Here is a 16,310-nt window from a genome sequence, read left to right as displayed (position 1 = left end):
TAAAATGAGACTCGCTGCAGACGAATGCTCGGGCACGTGATGTGACCATGATAATTCAATCTATAGCAAATATTTTCTACATCAATCTGTTTTATTTCAGCAAACCCAGCGATTTAAATCTGTCAGGCTGTTTTTACGCGAGGATTAATGTACTCGGCGTGAAGAATTGTTGTTTTCGGGGCGCCTTTTGCCGCGAAACATGGGATGCAAGCTCGTCACGAGGTCAAGAACTTATCATTTTTGGGTCAGCGATTACCCTGAAGATGTGCTATTATCTGTTTTTTGGACAAACATGTCTTCAGACTGTCTCTAAAGAAGGGAGAGAACGTCAGGAGGTGTGGCAGGACAGCAAGAGAGAAAATAAACAATTAAAGTTTCACTTCGGCGTGCTTTTCATCTGTCGCCTGTCTTGCAAACGATGCAAAAGTTCCAATAAATTGGAAAAGGAAACATAATTAACAACTCAAGCAAAACGTATAAATTTTCATAAAATTAAATATTGTAATTCAGTCTAAAATTACACAAGATTCTCATCAGTTTATTCCATAAATTAATTGCATCTCTAGAAAAAGAAAGAAGAGCGAGATTTTCTTAATAAATCGCAGCGAGATGTTGTGTAAGATTTCCATTGAGCCACAGTCGGAGTAATTAAATTATAGCATAGCAAGCTAGAAATCACATTAACCATTTCGCTGATAAGGTCATTTTTTGTAAATTGCTTTCTTCACGTCGCCTTTTTTAAGCTTGGACATAAAGTCATAAAAGAAAAGTGATAATGTTGAAATTAAAAGTCTATATTTCAACAGATATCAGTGTCTGTCGGATTCTGTCGGGCTTCAGTTGAATCTCATCTCTCGACCGTGAAAGTTGAGCTCTGTGTGGCTTCTCAACTCATCAAATCCGCCTTCGGAGGATGATATTGTGATTTTTCCGTTGCGGGATTTTATCAATTGAATACAATAAAAGTGTGGCAAACAGGATGTCTTCAGTGCAGGATAAATTTCCTACCTTTGAGAAGAAGATCCCCATCAAGAGATCAACTTCCTTCCAGCGTCTAAAGTGCTCTGCAGTTCTGCAATTTCAAGTTGCAGGTCAGTGGATTCACGGGGGCGGAAGACGAATGGTCGAAATTAGCATATTGACTTGATTTATAGGTTCGAAATTCAAAAAGGAGGCTCTTCGGACGCACCTGGAGAAGCTCATTAACTACTCAAGGGAGGTTCTGCAGAAAACCTACGCCACTCTCTCAACTCAAGCCTTCAAGCTCATCTGTGCGGTTGTTTTATGGATTCTCGACTCCTTCGCGAAGCACCTCAACCTCCGGATTCCCGACGTGAGTATTTGGCGAAGCAGTGGAGTCTCGTGCATTTCCTCCCTAATGAGGTGACTTACCCCCATTCAGTGTGTCCTCGTCAATTGGCTGCTCCCGCAGTGGAGTGCCGAGGGTGCGGATGAATTATTGAGGAGGCCGCCTCAGGGGGCGCCCCAGCCTGCCGAGGATGCCAAGTTGAAACACTTTTTGCCACACACCACATCACAATCCGAGCCAAGAGACACCAAAGCCACCCCTCAGCTGCGGAGCATGATTTATGGTGGAGCTGCACTTGCCTGCCTTGAGTTCTTGACTCTCATCCTCCTGCTGAGAGCATCCCAAATCCCGCCAGGACTCATCTTCCTGCTCTCCTGCGTCGCACTCATTGGAAGTCTCCTCCTCCTGGTGAGTGTTTCACCCAAAAGACTTCACACTCAGCCACTCATGCTTGAATCTCCCTTCTGCAGATTTCCGCCAGGACGTCCATTCTGAGATCAAAGTCCCTCGCAAAGTTCATGCCACAGATGCCCGTGTTGCCGGACAGGACGCACACCAGATTGAGTCGGATGCGAAACAAGACGTGCTACTTGAACCTCACTGATAAGTCACTTAGTAAGATTAAGCTGCTCTGATTTGGTCTATTTCAATCACTTCAATATAAATTATTCTCCCTGCCTTTATCTCTATGGGTGGCTTTTTTTCGGGTTTCATGCCTTTTTTGCAGTGGCTCGCTTGTGCTCAGAAATGTGATTATTGTACTGTGATGCAGTGATGACTATTTTTTTTTAAAGAAAGAAAAAACACTGGTGCAGAAATAAAAGCAGTTGGACGGATTATCCCATCCTCTTAGTTACTAACAGTCGTGTGTCTTTCTTTTCATCGTATTCATGCCAGTGGAAAAATTTATGACTCAGCTGCAGGTCAACCCTCATCTGGTATTTAAATGCGTAAAGAATGGCGTAGAAATTGTGCGAAGATTAGTTTCTCAGCTGAAAAGTGATGCATTGTTTGTCTTGTGCATTTAGAAGAAGACTTAGAGATTTTCCATGTGTCCTTTTATTCATTTTTAATAGCATTTCCTTCAACAAATAATCTTACGTCATTAAAAATGCAGGTTTGTGTACACAAAATGCTTGAAGAATATTCAGCATGTGAGCTTTCACCAGGCGTCTCCACTTGCCTCAAATTCACTGCAACACAAATCAATCGGCGTCTGCTCAACATCATGGTGTAGTTTATTGGGCGAAGCCACGTAATTTATCACCATTCGCTGCTATTTCACGATTTTTGGCACAATTTTCCTCAAGACCATGACGTATTAAAATAATACGGCTTTTCCTCACACTTTCCCCACGTGTTCTCTCGCCCGCTCTCCATGCGTCTCTCAGTGACGGGCTTTCCTCGCAAGGCTTCTCCACACTATGCCAGTGGTCGTGAGAGAGGAAAAGCCGACCGAACGAGACACGACGCCACGTCCCGACGCAGCCATCAGTAGACGTTGGATTTCCCGGTGTAAGTTGCTTCAGTCGATGTCGAGTCGCTGAATGGGAAATGGACATGTTGCACGAGCGTGAATTTTTTATCACCTTATCACACATCTAAGTGCATTCTCACTCGCGAAGTGATGCTTCTGTGATTGTTGTTTTGTGACATCCTGAGTTTGTTCAGTTTTCTGGGACGACTTTCGCCCGACTGTCCTTTATTGTCCCCCCGGATTAGTTTCATTATATAGTAGTGATATTGAAAAATATAGTGTGTGCGTGTGTATTGTGTGTGGGAAGTGCAGTTTTTGACATCCATCGGAATTTATGGGTGTCGATAGTGAACATAATTTATAGATCACCATCAAAATATTTGAGGTGTTTCTGAGCTGTATATTTTACACCCAGCGCTTTCACCCGCATTGCTACCCTTTATTGTGGCACAATAGGCGCTCTATTACCTAGAAATCTTTCAAAGTTCTCTGATGTGGTGATTAATGTCGGTAGATTTCACACAAAAGCTCTTCCAGCGAACCGAAATTGCGAGGTTTAAAAGTCATACAATAATAACATAGGCAAATATTTGCCAAAACTTTCTATTCAGCCACTATGTGCCTCTCCATCTGCTGTGGGTGGATCATGAATCCTGCCATTGGATTGAGACGTTAATTTATTTATTGTCACCAATGCGAATCGAATTTCTCCCTCCGTGTGTTTTTGCCTTTCATGTGACATTTTAATGTGAACTGCGAGGAGAGAAATTGGCTCAATACTTCTCCTATGACGCCGCAAAAATATTCCACGTCTTTTTCTCAGCTCCTTTTTTTTCTTGCTTGCGCCACGTCTTCTATAGCGACAGACATACACAAGAAAAAGAAGTTCACCCGTGACGAAAAAGTTGTTTGAATAGTGAAGAAAAAAAGGCCCCGCCGAAGGAGTGCGGAAAAGAAAAGAAACAAAATTATATTTGACCTTTTCCCTGTTGTGTGCCATGTAATATTCACCTGCGTGCGAAGATTCACCTACATTCAATAAGTCCTTCGTACACGGTGCGCCAATTTACGCCAAACACTCATAAACTCCCTCCGCCGATATTCTCTGTTTACACGAAAATCATCTTGTTTATATAAGACAACACTCTCGCGAATCAAACTCTTACCCAACTCCATTTGGGTGGGTCTCACACTGAGATCTCCCGACATGAATTTACACCTGTCGCTAATTATTTCTGGCTTTTTTGCACTCCATTCCCACGGCGAATGTCGCTCTTGGGGCGTATTAATAGGTCGGCTTGAGTGTTTGTTGCAGATTTTCTGGCCATCGAGACTTGCGGAGGAGGGTGAAATTCCCAACTCTAATCTCGCCACGTTGAGCTTTCACAGCCTAGCGAATGTATTTTGGAAGAAATCTTCCCTTTGCCGCTGAAATGTTCTGATTATTCCGTGGAATTGAATTAATTGAAAACACCCAGTTTTATATAAATTCTCTCAAATGTGTGGGTTTAATTAAGGAAAACATACAGTTTTTGAGAGAATTGCCTCTGGTTATTAGACCAATTCAGAGTGTCTCTTTTGTGAATGAGTTGCTGATTTTTTGACATTTTCCTGGCTCTTTGGCATTTCCTCTCTTCGTCATTAAAATATCTCCTCTGCAGAGCGGTTGTTGTTGAACTGCCAACAGTTCTTGATGGTTCTATGGCCAGATCAAATGAAATGATGGGTAAAATGCGCCCTTTTTCTCTGCCATTATGATGAAAAGTTCATTTTTCCATTTCATTAAGTGCACAAGAGGAAGTGCAGTAAAAGAGCGGCGTATAGGGAATTGTGGAGCGGAATTTAGTGCGGCTTTTGGCCGTACTTTATAGAGCCATGCTTCCTTTTTCAGAGTGGGAAAAATTTCACAAGAAAGAGAGAGAGAGAGTGAAATAAAAAGTTGTCTTTCTCGCATATCCCTCCGGTTTTCTCGTCCCGAACACACTCCGGAGTATAAATATAATATTGCACACAAGAGGGAAAATGGTGTTGGGCCAGGAGTGGAAGGAGTGTTAGGCAAAAACAATAAATTCTCCACTAACTTTACATGTGTTTTATGTACACACGACGTCTTACATTTTATATACTTTCTGGGGTGTTGTATACGAGCCTTTTAACGAGCAAATCAATACGTGAATGTTTGGGATTTTCCCGGCTCAGAAAATCTTCCACATGTCGCATCTCTCTTTGTTTCCCACCGCCAAACACGAAATGAGGACTTTTCTCTGCATAGGAAAGACATTCTCAAATGATGAAATGTCTATTTGTCGAGGCCTCTCCCTTCATAAATATTGATTCCAAGTGGAGACTCTTCAGCACAATAACAACTACGAACGTGGTATAGGTCAAGAATCCACCGGGGATCCATGCACTTTCAGCTACACGCTTCGATTCACCAGCACAACCGCCGAATCCCACGAAGAGCGCGCCTTTGTGGAAATGCTGTTGCCTCACTTTAATCCCACACGCCATTTACCCCGGAATTTGCTCTCAACATCCAAAGAGAGCAACAGAGTTCAAAGAGAATTCAGCGTCAGTTCATAAATTACTCCACTTCTGCAAGACAACCTAATGACTCAGTCGGAAACTCTAGAATAGATAGCTTAAATAATTCTGTTTGGACAAAAGGATGTTGAGCAAATGTCTCTAGTTTAACAAATGATTCTGACACTTTTATCCCTTTTTCCAAATTGGATTTTTCACCCACAAAAGTCTCCCGAGAGATTCTAACCTTGGTAAAAAATACATTAATATTCATAGAATAAAATGGTTTGTATTGCATGAATATTGAAGAAAAAATCCACATTTGAGAATCCAAAGAATAAGCAACAAAAGTGCACTTTGGAGAGCGATTGTGTTGAATTACTTACAGGAAGAAGCTCTTTATTGAGGCTTTATCTCTATGACTTCTGATCGTGCCAAATAATGTTTGAAGTCGGGAATTTAATAACGTGTCTTCCTGGAGAACACTTTCATGACTTTCCCCCAAAATTCAATTTTCATATTTGTTGACTCTTCACTTGAGTGCCTTTTCCAAATGACTTTTCGATATCCTTGGTGTGTGCTTGGAGTATCTCTATCGCCGTGAGTGATATTGGGACGGAATCACGAGGAAGTTTTCGTCCCTTTTCTCCTCGCCGCACCCGAAACTCTGACTCTCAATGTTTAGACTTAGAAGTGTATATTGAATGTTCAGCTGTCGCTTCTGTTGAAACCCTTGCGAGACTTTGACCTCCTCCATGTGTCTTTGGAGAGTGAGAGAGATATTGTGGTTTATATGCGGAGAAAATTCACTCCACATGTGCTGTGAATTCACAGAATTCCACTGATAGACAGGGAGAAACTTTCGCTTCGGCAGCAGATTGTCTTCCCTGGAATTTATTTACTCAGTCCGGAGCCAGATTGAATTTTGCCTCCTCGTGAGTCAGGGAGCTTTCTCTGACCTCTTCAGTGCGCATTGGGCTGAGGGTGATTAAAGACCTGTGACTCATTCAAGTGACGGCGAAGCATTGACAGAATCTTCTCATCGTCAGAAAGCCCGAAGAGCCGCAATTCTCATTGAGCTGTGCTGAGAGAGGAGTTCACCAGGCATTGGACTGATGGCTCAGCTGTCGATGGCGCCGTGCCAAGAATTCATTCCGTCAATTTTGAGGTCATGGTAATTTTGATATACTTTTTCTCGCATCATCGAAAAAAGATAATCTCCAACAGACACAACTCGCCCATATTTTTTACGTTTAATCATCCTCACTCGTCGCCCTCGGAGTCGTCCAACAGAATTACTGCCTGTTTATCACTATACGATAATTCTCAAGTTCTCACCATCGAAAAAACACAAACGGCAGAAGTGATTGATGTTTGCAGGAATACAAGTCGTTGGCATCGGTGGTCTGTTTTCGGTTGGCAGGACCTTTATTTGCTTACTCTCTCGCTAAGGCGCGCCTTTTGATCTGATGATGTTGTCATCAATTCAATTTTCCCCATTTCGCCAGACATGAACTTTCTTGGGTGACGCTAAATTGGAAATTCAATCACACTCGCTGTTCTCGCTGTCTTCGATAGCTGCATGAACAGAGCCTGACGAGCTAAATCCCTTGAAAGGTAGTAGGAATGCACGTTTCGCTTCACCAACGAACATTTCTCGAGTCAATTTTATATCCAACATCGTTCAAAATATATGAGTTTGCGGAAGAGTAGAATTTGACAGTTGGAACGCAATACAGAACGGAAGTCTAAACTTGAAATTGCTGATAAAATTATCGTGATAACACACAGTTTTTTTTTGGGAAGTGGCCAATTGGAAATAGTTTCTGCTACTATTAATTTTATTGTCCGTCTCTACAAATTGTATTAGTTCTGTGAAGTGTCAATATTTTTTATTTTCCTTACAATACTAATAAAATCCAGAAGGAATCACAGAGTTTAAATTGAAACCATTTCTTCTATACATATAAATATAATTGTGAGAAAACACATGAGCATTGTGTTGAGTATTGTATCCTTGGCGCCATACATCCTTTTTGCTCGCTTATTGCGAGAAGAGGGACTGATGCAGTTGAACTATTCAATAACTCTCCATATAGAAGTTATGCAGAAAAAGCAGGAGATTAAGTGGAGGCGCCTGGTGAAAGCTCTTCTCTCTTAGCATGATATTCCATCCCTTGGAGATGTTGTTCTTTGTCTACCGCCAGTGGTGTTCGCAATCCATTAAACAATTTCATATCGTCTGTTCCTCCCATCAACCTCATTACCCTATTGTAGAACCTAAAGAGCACGTAGAGCTGAGTTCCATCAATCCTTGCTCTGCACTTTACATTAACGAAGAAAAATCAATTTAACATTGACAGGTTCTGAAGAGAGAGCTTGGAAATATGATGAGGTGAAACTAAAGAGACCCTAGAATTATATTTAGTAAGATAAAATAATATATCACAGTGGAAAGATGGTGCTTCTCAAGTGTACTAAATAGCCTAGCTGTGTAGTGGATACTGCAAGTTTTATTTGCCTTGCCGTGACGCCTTTCGTACAAGTTCTAAAGCGACCGGATCCAGCAACAGTGGATTCCAGTGATTCTACTATCGGATAGTTCCAGTCCTCGTTCAATATGCCAGTGAGACGAGGCCATGTCGCCCCCAAGACCACCCTCATTGAGACCATCATTCGGAAATTTGATACACATAGTAAGTATGCTTCCTTTGTGAACGCCGCGCCTCCGCGGCAATGCAATTAATTATGATTCCCGAACGGATGGAGTCACTTTGCAGTACATCGCGACTTCCTGGCAATTCCCTAAGTTGTGGGAGAGGCGAAAAGTTGAAATTTAAGCGCCACCCAATGTGACACAGAAAAGCATTTCGCCCGTGCATTCAAATGTCCTCCTCGTGGGTATCGATTGGCAAAAGTTTTACAATTAACTTTGAGAATTACGCTCCCCTGTAAATTATTATAAAGTCGCGGCGGTAATTTGCAACACGCACGTGAATTTATGGAAATCCGCGTTCTCTTGGCGCAGTCTGGAGACCTATAAAGAGAGTGGCGGAATGCCTTGTCGTGGGGTTCTTTTTGTGACTCACTTCTTGGACGCGGCTTGTTTATTAGCCTAAGCAATTTTCAGCGAAATACACTCTTGTGTTGGGAGACTTTTGCCGTAAAGCCACACAAATGCCACTCAGAGTGAAAAATCAGGTGGAAAAGTGGCCCATTTTCATTATGTATTCAGAAATGTTCTGACATTTGTGAGACTTTTGGCAAATAAACACTCAAGTGAGAGAGAAAGAGTCTTGCAAAATTCCTTTTTCCTCCCCCGCATATTCTGCTGGGGGTTAATTATTTCCTCCTTCTGTCTCTCATCGTTTTCCAATATCCGCCAATTGCGCTGAAAATGTCCTGATTCACGAGGGTGAAATTAATCAAAAACCCATAGAAAATAATTTACAAGAACGAAAACCCCTTTGTGCACAGGAAGTTCTATTTTTTCCCTCCACAGAAACACCGAGGGTGGGTCAACACCCAGTCTAACCCTTTTCCTATTGATGGCATTTTTCTGGGCGGAAGTAAAATATACTCCACTGGGTGAAATAATTGTCAATGGCATGTGAATAAATTGAAATTCCCCATTTTAGCATATTGTTTATTTATCGAGGCACTATTTGTGAATATTTTTCCTCTTAATAAATCCACGCTGGACGAATAATTCACTGACAAAGAGCACTGTTGACTTATTCGTTTTGTGATTGTGACATTTTTATTTATTTAATAACTGCAGCATTTTTTTGTTATACTTTGCCCAACATGAGTTGAATCTTTAATCACTTTGCTGTGATCAAATCCGATTGTCCCGAAAGAACTATTTTTTATTATTAGTTCCTATGACTAAAACAGGACATGAATATTGCAGAGAGACGCAAAAATTATCATGTAAAAAGCGTATGGTTTATTAAACATCATTATTATTATTCAAGACATAAATCAAAGTCTTTTTTAGCATTTAAACCATACAGAAATGTCTGCCAATTTTCAACTTATTTATACTCCGCAGCATTTCATTCAATCACTATGTTATAAGAACAATGTTGCAAAGATTAAAGCTTCGCAGAATTCCTTTTCACAACTCTTAACCCATTTACGACATTGATGAATTTGCCAATTCTTGCCTTTTGACTCTATTTTCAAAATGATTGTATAACCCAGAGTCCATAAAATATAGTATTAAAGTTGGTGTAGTAAATTTATATTAAATGTACATCAATATTGAATATGAGCGTGAATAAGTAAAAAGGAAGTAATTGAGGGAGGAATAAATGGAATTTATTATAATAAAACAAAATCCACCCCATTTCCATGAAGGATGTGAATTTATTGATTTACGCTTCCTATGAGAAATGCAGTTCTATTTCCCATAGAGAGAGCATTGTGTTCGTGGGGTCTTCAATTAAATGCCTCTCAATTGTGTATTCTGTAAGGACTCATAGTATAGTACATTAATGCCAGTGATTATGGAAAATTGAGGAATCTGCCCTCCGGGAAATTGGATTATTAACTACACCGCCGCAATTGTGTTCATTGCTACGCCCTTGGACAATGAATTTTCCCCGCCAGAGACAGAACATTTCCCAGTCATTTGTAGCTCCTGAAGGAGAGTGAAAAAGCTCAGAGAATGTGGTGAAGAATGGGCACAAACAATTGCCTCTTTTAACTGCAAAAGTGAGTGAAAAAAGTCAAGTTTTCGTGACAGAATTATTGATTAACCGATCGTGGCAGTTTCCTCTTCATGTCTGCACTGGTCAGGCAATGTTTTTACAGTGGCGCTTCGCTCAACATTCAACAGACAGAAGCTTTCCCCCTTTGTGCAGCGAAAGTTTTTCCTCCACGTCACGTGAAAGCTTCACGTGAAAAGTGGGATTTGGTGTTATGTAACAAATATAGGGTGAAGAATTTATAATATATATTTTCTCATCATCACGCGACCCTGAAAATTACATACAATTGCATTTTTTTAATCAAATGTATTGCAAACACAGCTCGAGAGGTGACTCAATATGGTAATTATGCAGTTAAATTTGAGTCACTTTTTCGTGTAGTTGCCGTTTGTAAAATTGGCGGGAAGGAAAGTGTGGCGAAAAAGGAAGAAAAATGCCACTTTCATTGACCGAGAAACCCCATTAAAAAAGGCAGAACGCAGAACGGTGGCACGAGAGAAGCATTTTTTGGCAAATGAACGAATAATTTTGCTGACGAATTTAGCACTAATTAATTTAAACGCGAAATGCAAAAAAGCCAGCAATAAATTTTCCTTTAACACGATTGTCATCTTATAGTATAACATTCGAAACTCTAACTGGCTTATCTTTATCAGTTCACAAAATGTCCCTTTTCGCTTGACACAATTGAATTAATCTAATGATTAGAGCGTGAGCGAATATAATGCTGCTTTTCAATTCATTTGAGCATACAATTTATGGCACCAAGAGAGTTGGGTGACCGTATTTGTTCCACTTTTGAGAAGCACAGTTTTCATATAGCGTACAATTTAATGAAACAAACCGCGCACAAGAGAACATTGAAATAAATTGCGCTGCATTTCATGCAAATCGGTCATCTGTTTTCATCGTCCGAGAGTCTTGAGCTTTTCAAGCACCTCTAAATGGTCATTTTTATTGCGCCAATAGCAATAATAATGTGCTCAATTCCAACAATAGTTGTTACACTAGATGAATTGCTGCGGCGGTAAATTTGTCTGGCATTTCAAAGAGAGAGGGAGAAAGAGAGAGCATGGAAATTGGGGGGAAAAGTACACTTTACTGCATGGATGTAAATAAATTTCTTATATCCATAATTTTCCCTCTTTGAGATTGTCTTGCAGCCTCATTCATAATGTCGTACATATGTTTCTCCTCCTCCTCCTCCTCCTCCTCCTCCTCCTCCTCCTCCTCCTCCTCCTCCTCCTCCTCCGGGAGAGTTAATTGCGAAGGAGATATTTTTAGTCCAATCACCCAGATCTTCCTCACCTCTCGCAGCATCTTCAGACGCGCACTTCTTTTCTTGATACTGGGACAGGTTAATTCTGTATTCTTATCTAACAGGGAGTCATTATGGGGCTATTTTGGCAGACAGGCAAGTGAGATGTGCCACGTGGATGACTTCAATGTCCCATTTGGAGCGCCCAGAGCGAGTATTGTACTTCTGTCTAGGCGCGAAAAACTTTTCTCAATGGATGCTGAGAGTGGGCGGAAAAATGGAAGAATAAAGGGGACACTTGTTGCTGCCCCAATTTAATTGAGCCCTGTTGCTCCTCCGAACTGTAATAATTTGTCATCTTTCCCATCAGGCGAGACAAAGTGAATTGTCTCATCGCCACAGAGTGACGCCCACAGAAGATTGATTTTCACCACAGAGTGCCCATCTCGCCAGCCACCTCCGGAGAGAGAGGCGTATTGGAAATGTTTACAGCGCCGAGTTGAAACGATAATCGCTTAATTGATTGGAATCATTTGTTTGTTTTACATGGCCAGCAGAGTGGCTGAAGTGGTTTGGGAATTGCTTATTGCTTCTATATCCAATTTGTGAAATGCCAATTCACAACTCGGCTCAATAGTTCTCATCTTTTTCCTATCATCCGCTCCAATTGGACTCCATTAAAATCCATGAATTAACTTGATCACCCACACTTCACCACTCAATATTCCACTGATGCGTAAGTGTCGAAGAGCTGCGCGTGTTTATTTTACCCAAGGGGGAGATATTTTGGTCACAAGTGGTGTACAGATCAGCAGAAGTGCTAAGAAGTTGATGTAATTGAATATTTGCAATGTTAGACGTTTAAGAGCTTCTTTCAAACTAAATGAAATCGCAATGCTTTGAGTATTTTTACAGTATTTTCTTCAATAAAAAATCTAATTTCTTGTCTTCTTACGACCTAAATTTGAGGTTATGACACTTTAAGGCGGTTGGAAAAATCTATGAAGTTCGGAAAGTTAAGGAAAACGCATGTTTTAAGCACTGCCAAAGTTCTGAAAGTGTTTGTGAGTCTCCACGGAAGTATTAGCCGTATTATCTCCCCCTTGATTTCACCGAATCCGCGTTTCATCATCGCAGACAAATGCTCAATATTGGAAAATTTACTTTAACAGAATACTTCATTACATTTAATCGGGGAAAATTACTGTATTTCAGAGACAGTGCGAAGTGAATTCCACACTGAATGGATAAAGTTATTTGGAGAGAAAGAGAAAAATGCACACAGATTTTCCGAGAATCCTTGCCAATCTCGAAGTTTTTCCAGTGCAATGTTCAGAAATAGAATAATAAATACGCCACCAACAGTGTGGTTGTTCTGTTAATCTCCTCAGCAAAGTCAGACACACAGTTGGAAGTTGTTCGGGGTTGAACCTTAAAGTTCACTGTCACAGAAATTTACAATGAGAGAGAGGCAAAAGGTGCAAATTACGTCCAACACATTAGAGAAAATTTATTTTCTCTTGGCACAACAATTCATTTTAAAAGGCACTTTGTGGTAATTCATTTTGTCTATCCATGTTTTCTTCATGAAAAATTTGCATTTCACCCATTAATCTCTTTGGAAATTTGTGAAGGCGAACATTTTCTCGCTAAATAATACTCTTCAATTTTCCCGCAAAGTGAAAAGGCACAATATATAAACAGACACATGTATTTGCGGCGCTGGCATTGAAAGCTCCACGACAATAAGGGCCAGCAATAAACATTGTCCCGGTGTTGATTAAAAAGTCAATTATGTTATCAGAAACATCTCTTCGAGGCTATGCTTTTGCATGGCAATTTTCCATATAAGCTGAAATAGATTGTCAATACTAGTAATTGGGAAATTGAACTCTATGCAATCATTGTTGCCGATCTATTGCCTTTCGAAACCCCATTAAATTTTCGATATTGTGTAAAATAAAGGACGGCACTTCACACGAATGAATTTGGCAGATGCAGAGGAAGCAAAATAAAAAAAAACTACTGGGAAACTCAAATAGAAAAGGGGGGGGGGAATTAAATATTTGGGGAAGTGTTTTTTTTCGACATGTACTGGAGAATATTGTGTTTGAATTTGCATGTGAAATTGTACGATATCCTTGAATAATTCACGAAGTTATTGGGCATGATTTTCGGCGTGCAGAATGTGTCCAGTTGAATTCACGTGGGAAAATTACCGCGCGAGAGTGCACATAGTAATTGCAGAATATTTCCACATTTCCCACCCCCAGATCGGAGCTTTCTCGTTGCGAACGCCCTGCCGGACAGCCATCACATCATCTTCTGTTCGGATGGCTTCTGCAAGATGACCGGCTACACCAGGGCCGAGGTGATGCAGCGATCGGCCAGCACTGAATTTCTCCATGGACCAATGACATCGCAATTGGCTGTGAATCTGGTGCGGGAGGCCCTGCAGAAGGGTTATGAGAAGCACTTTGAGATACTCTACTACCGGAAAAACGGTGAGTTGCGCCCCCCACACCCCCACCAACCCCTCTGTGCCACCTCAATTTTTCATGATGATTGCCAAAAGCGAAGAAGAAAACTCAAAATTGGATTTTCACCCACAACGCCGGGCCTCGCCTCCGTAATTACGACGCTTTTGGGGTATCTATACAACCGGGCGCATCATGAATGGAAAATGAACAGGAACCAAATTTCTCTGCTCCGAAGTAATTGCACCAATCCGTTCCGAGGCTGACGATATTTCCCTCTACATTATTAATTTCGAAGACTTAACATTGCCACAGCAGAATGAATCTCTCGAAACACGTTTTAGCAAATGTAAGCAAGAATACCTGCACATGTTCTGCCCCCCAAATCCACCCCATTTTCACGCTCACCTCTCCACCCCGCAGTCGACAGAGCACGTGCCAGCTTCAGGCAATCTCTCAAGTTCGGCAGCATGGGCATCCGCGATCGGGGTCTCAGGCTTGCCGGCTACCTCACGCCTCCGTCGGATGTTACGCAGGAGGAGGAGGAAATCCACGAGAAGTAAGCACATCTCGCTCCACCCCCTGAATAATTGCCACTCCGCCGACTTTCGACAGTTTGCACTGCTCTTTTCAAAGTCATTGGCTTTTCATTTGATGGGGTGTGGCAGTGGAAATGCACCCCCGGAATGGGGTGGAAAAGTTTTAGAAACAATTGCAATGACTTTTACAGACACTCTGTTTGCTTGGGAAAGTTCTGTGTGCGTTGCAGAGTTTTTATTCCAATATCTCAGAAACTAAAACCCTTCTGGTCATCATGTTATTGGTCAAAATACATTTTATCTGCCGCACCCCACGTTTCTCACCCAGAAGACGCTTAAAGCGCAAACCAAGGAGCGGATATTATGGTCAGAAGTGGTGTACAGCTTTAAAGGAAGTGTTTGGAATTGGAAGTGGTAAAATTGAGACATTTTCATAGTTATTCTGTTCAGAAAAAAAATCAATTTTATTGTTTTTCTAGGTTGTGTGACTAATTTAAGACCGATTTAAGGACACTTCGATTAGTTTTTACAATCTGAAATCTAAGTATTTGAAGAGCTTTAACTTTTTGAGACGACAGAAATCGGGATTAGATTGTCATAAGTTAGAAATTAGTGCAAAGAAACAGTTGAAGGAGTCATAAAAGCGATAGGAAATGCCTCGAAAGGCATTCAGAAGTATCTGAAATTTTTGCACAGAATCTGTGGAAGTGTCAGAAAGTGGTGTACAGATTTCAGTCACACTATCTTCCGCTTGGCTTTAAGTGCAAACAGCTCGAAGGGGATGGAGTGCAAGGCCTCGGGGAGTGGAAAATCACTATGATTCACGCGCGAGGGTGGCTCATGGGGGACCATTTTGCAGCGCTTCGCAGCCCGAGCAGCTGGCAAAGGCGGAGAGCACGTCGGTGTGGAGTCCCATGTCGACCCCAACGCTAATTAGGACAAATGAAGTGGCGGACAAGAGGGTCGGCGAGTCGGTGGTGCTGGAGGAGCTCAAAGTCGATAGTCCCATGAAGGTGTGTCATCAGGCGAGCACGGGTGGCGTGAAAGTGCCGTGCCACGGGCTACAGAGAGCCATTTATCAGATTGAATCGATATCATTCCAGAGGGTGACACCCGACTCGCGAAATAAGAGCGATGTGGGACAGACAAAGAGCTGGGACTTTGAGCATCAGGCCAAGTGTAAGTTTTTCCACCTCCCCAAAAAGAAATGTGTTGCATCTGTGCAGAATTTAGAGAAAGCGTTCCACTTTTACATGTGACTTTCCTTTCTAACATGAAGAAACTTGTCAGTGTTTAACAAGAAATGTTACCAGTGTTTAGTTGTTTATCTCTTCTGTTTCTCTCTTACCAGACTTGTATACTTCTTTCGACTCTTTGTACTCTTTCTCACTCTCTCTCTCTCTCTGTCTGTCTCTGTCTCCGGTACATGTGTAAACTGATGATGCCTGAACGTGTGCTGTGTGCGCCCTCCTCGTGAGACACCCTGGCCACGTTTGCTCCTGCGCCAGGACAGAAGCCAAGAATCAAACCGAGCAGTGCCACTTGTTTGTGTACTTTCGCGCCCCTCCTCGAGCTTTCGTGACAGAGCTTTCGAGCTGCCACATGAGAGCCATGACGCGAACATTTTACCAGAAGATATATATCTCACAATGGGGGCACACACAGCCACAAGTGAATCCCCATCAGAGGAACAATTTATAATTTATTCAGTTGATACAAGCTCTTTCAGTTCAATTATCTCTTGTGTTTCCTTCACACACCCCATTGAAATCCTTTGTTGTGTAACCCAGAATGAAAAATTGATAATCAACACCAGGCTGGGGATCAAATCTCACGGAGATGCTCCCAACTTGAGCAATTTACCCAGAAAATTCAATTTGGATGAGCGTCACTTTCATTTTCCCAATATTGGGCGGAGTTTTATGGGTTAATTCGAGGCTTTTGTGCCACAAGAAATACAATGTCGATCCGTGAGTTTTGATCCCCAATTTCTCTGTACAGATAAAAAAAAA

At 41.6% G+C, this 16,310-nt stretch overlaps 2 protein-coding genes across 2 annotated transcripts in view; both read left to right on the top strand.

Moving 5' to 3' along the window:
• The first annotated feature begins 825 nt into the window (after positions 1-825).
• On the top strand, positions 826-2,148 carry LOC132259375 (uncharacterized). Its single transcript, XM_059756982.1, has 4 exons — positions 826-1,091; positions 1,155-1,333; positions 1,403-1,717; positions 1,780-2,148. The coding sequence occupies exons 1-4, from the start codon at positions 980-982 to the stop codon at positions 1,942-1,944; spliced, it is 771 nt and encodes a 256-aa protein (XP_059612965.1). The 5' UTR covers positions 826-979; the 3' UTR covers positions 1,945-2,148.
• A 709-nt stretch (positions 2,149-2,857) lies between these two features.
• Positions 2,858-16,310, top strand: part of LOC132261060 (potassium voltage-gated channel subfamily H member 6) — a 38,556-nt gene continuing 25,103 nt past the window's right edge. Inside the window, exons 1-7 of the mRNA XM_059759584.1 lie at positions 2,858-3,171; positions 7,673-8,005; positions 13,556-13,786; positions 13,974-14,108; positions 14,183-14,318; positions 15,158-15,311; positions 15,402-15,477. Coding sequence (XP_059615567.1) covers positions 7,930-8,005; positions 13,556-13,786; positions 13,974-14,108; positions 14,183-14,318; positions 15,158-15,311; positions 15,402-15,477 — 808 coding nt within the window. The 5' untranslated portion in view covers positions 2,858-3,171; positions 7,673-7,929. The remainder of the gene's footprint in view (positions 3,172-7,672; positions 8,006-13,555; positions 13,787-13,973; positions 14,109-14,182; positions 14,319-15,157; positions 15,312-15,401; positions 15,478-16,310) is intronic.

The sequence above is a fragment of the Phlebotomus argentipes genome, unplaced genomic scaffold (genome assembly GCF_947086385.1).
Source record: "Phlebotomus argentipes unplaced genomic scaffold, Phlebotomus argentipes genome assembly scaffold_18, whole genome shotgun sequence".
In the NCBI taxonomy this organism is placed as follows: Eukaryota; Metazoa; Arthropoda; class Insecta; order Diptera; family Psychodidae; genus Phlebotomus; species Phlebotomus argentipes.
This window is presented reverse-complemented; position numbering and strand designations above follow the sequence as displayed.

Coding starts and splice junctions, on each gene's coding strand:
- LOC132259375 (XM_059756982.1), top strand. CDS start 980: ATGTCTTCAGTGCAGGATAAATTTCCTACCTTTGAGAAGAAGATCCCC. Junction 1,334..1,402: donor TCAACCTCCGGATTCCCGAC/GTGAGTATTTGG, acceptor ACCCCCATTCAG/TGTGTCCTCGTCAATTGGCT. Junction 1,718..1,779: donor TTGGAAGTCTCCTCCTCCTG/GTGAGTGTTTCA, acceptor TCCCTTCTGCAG/ATTTCCGCCAGGACGTCCAT.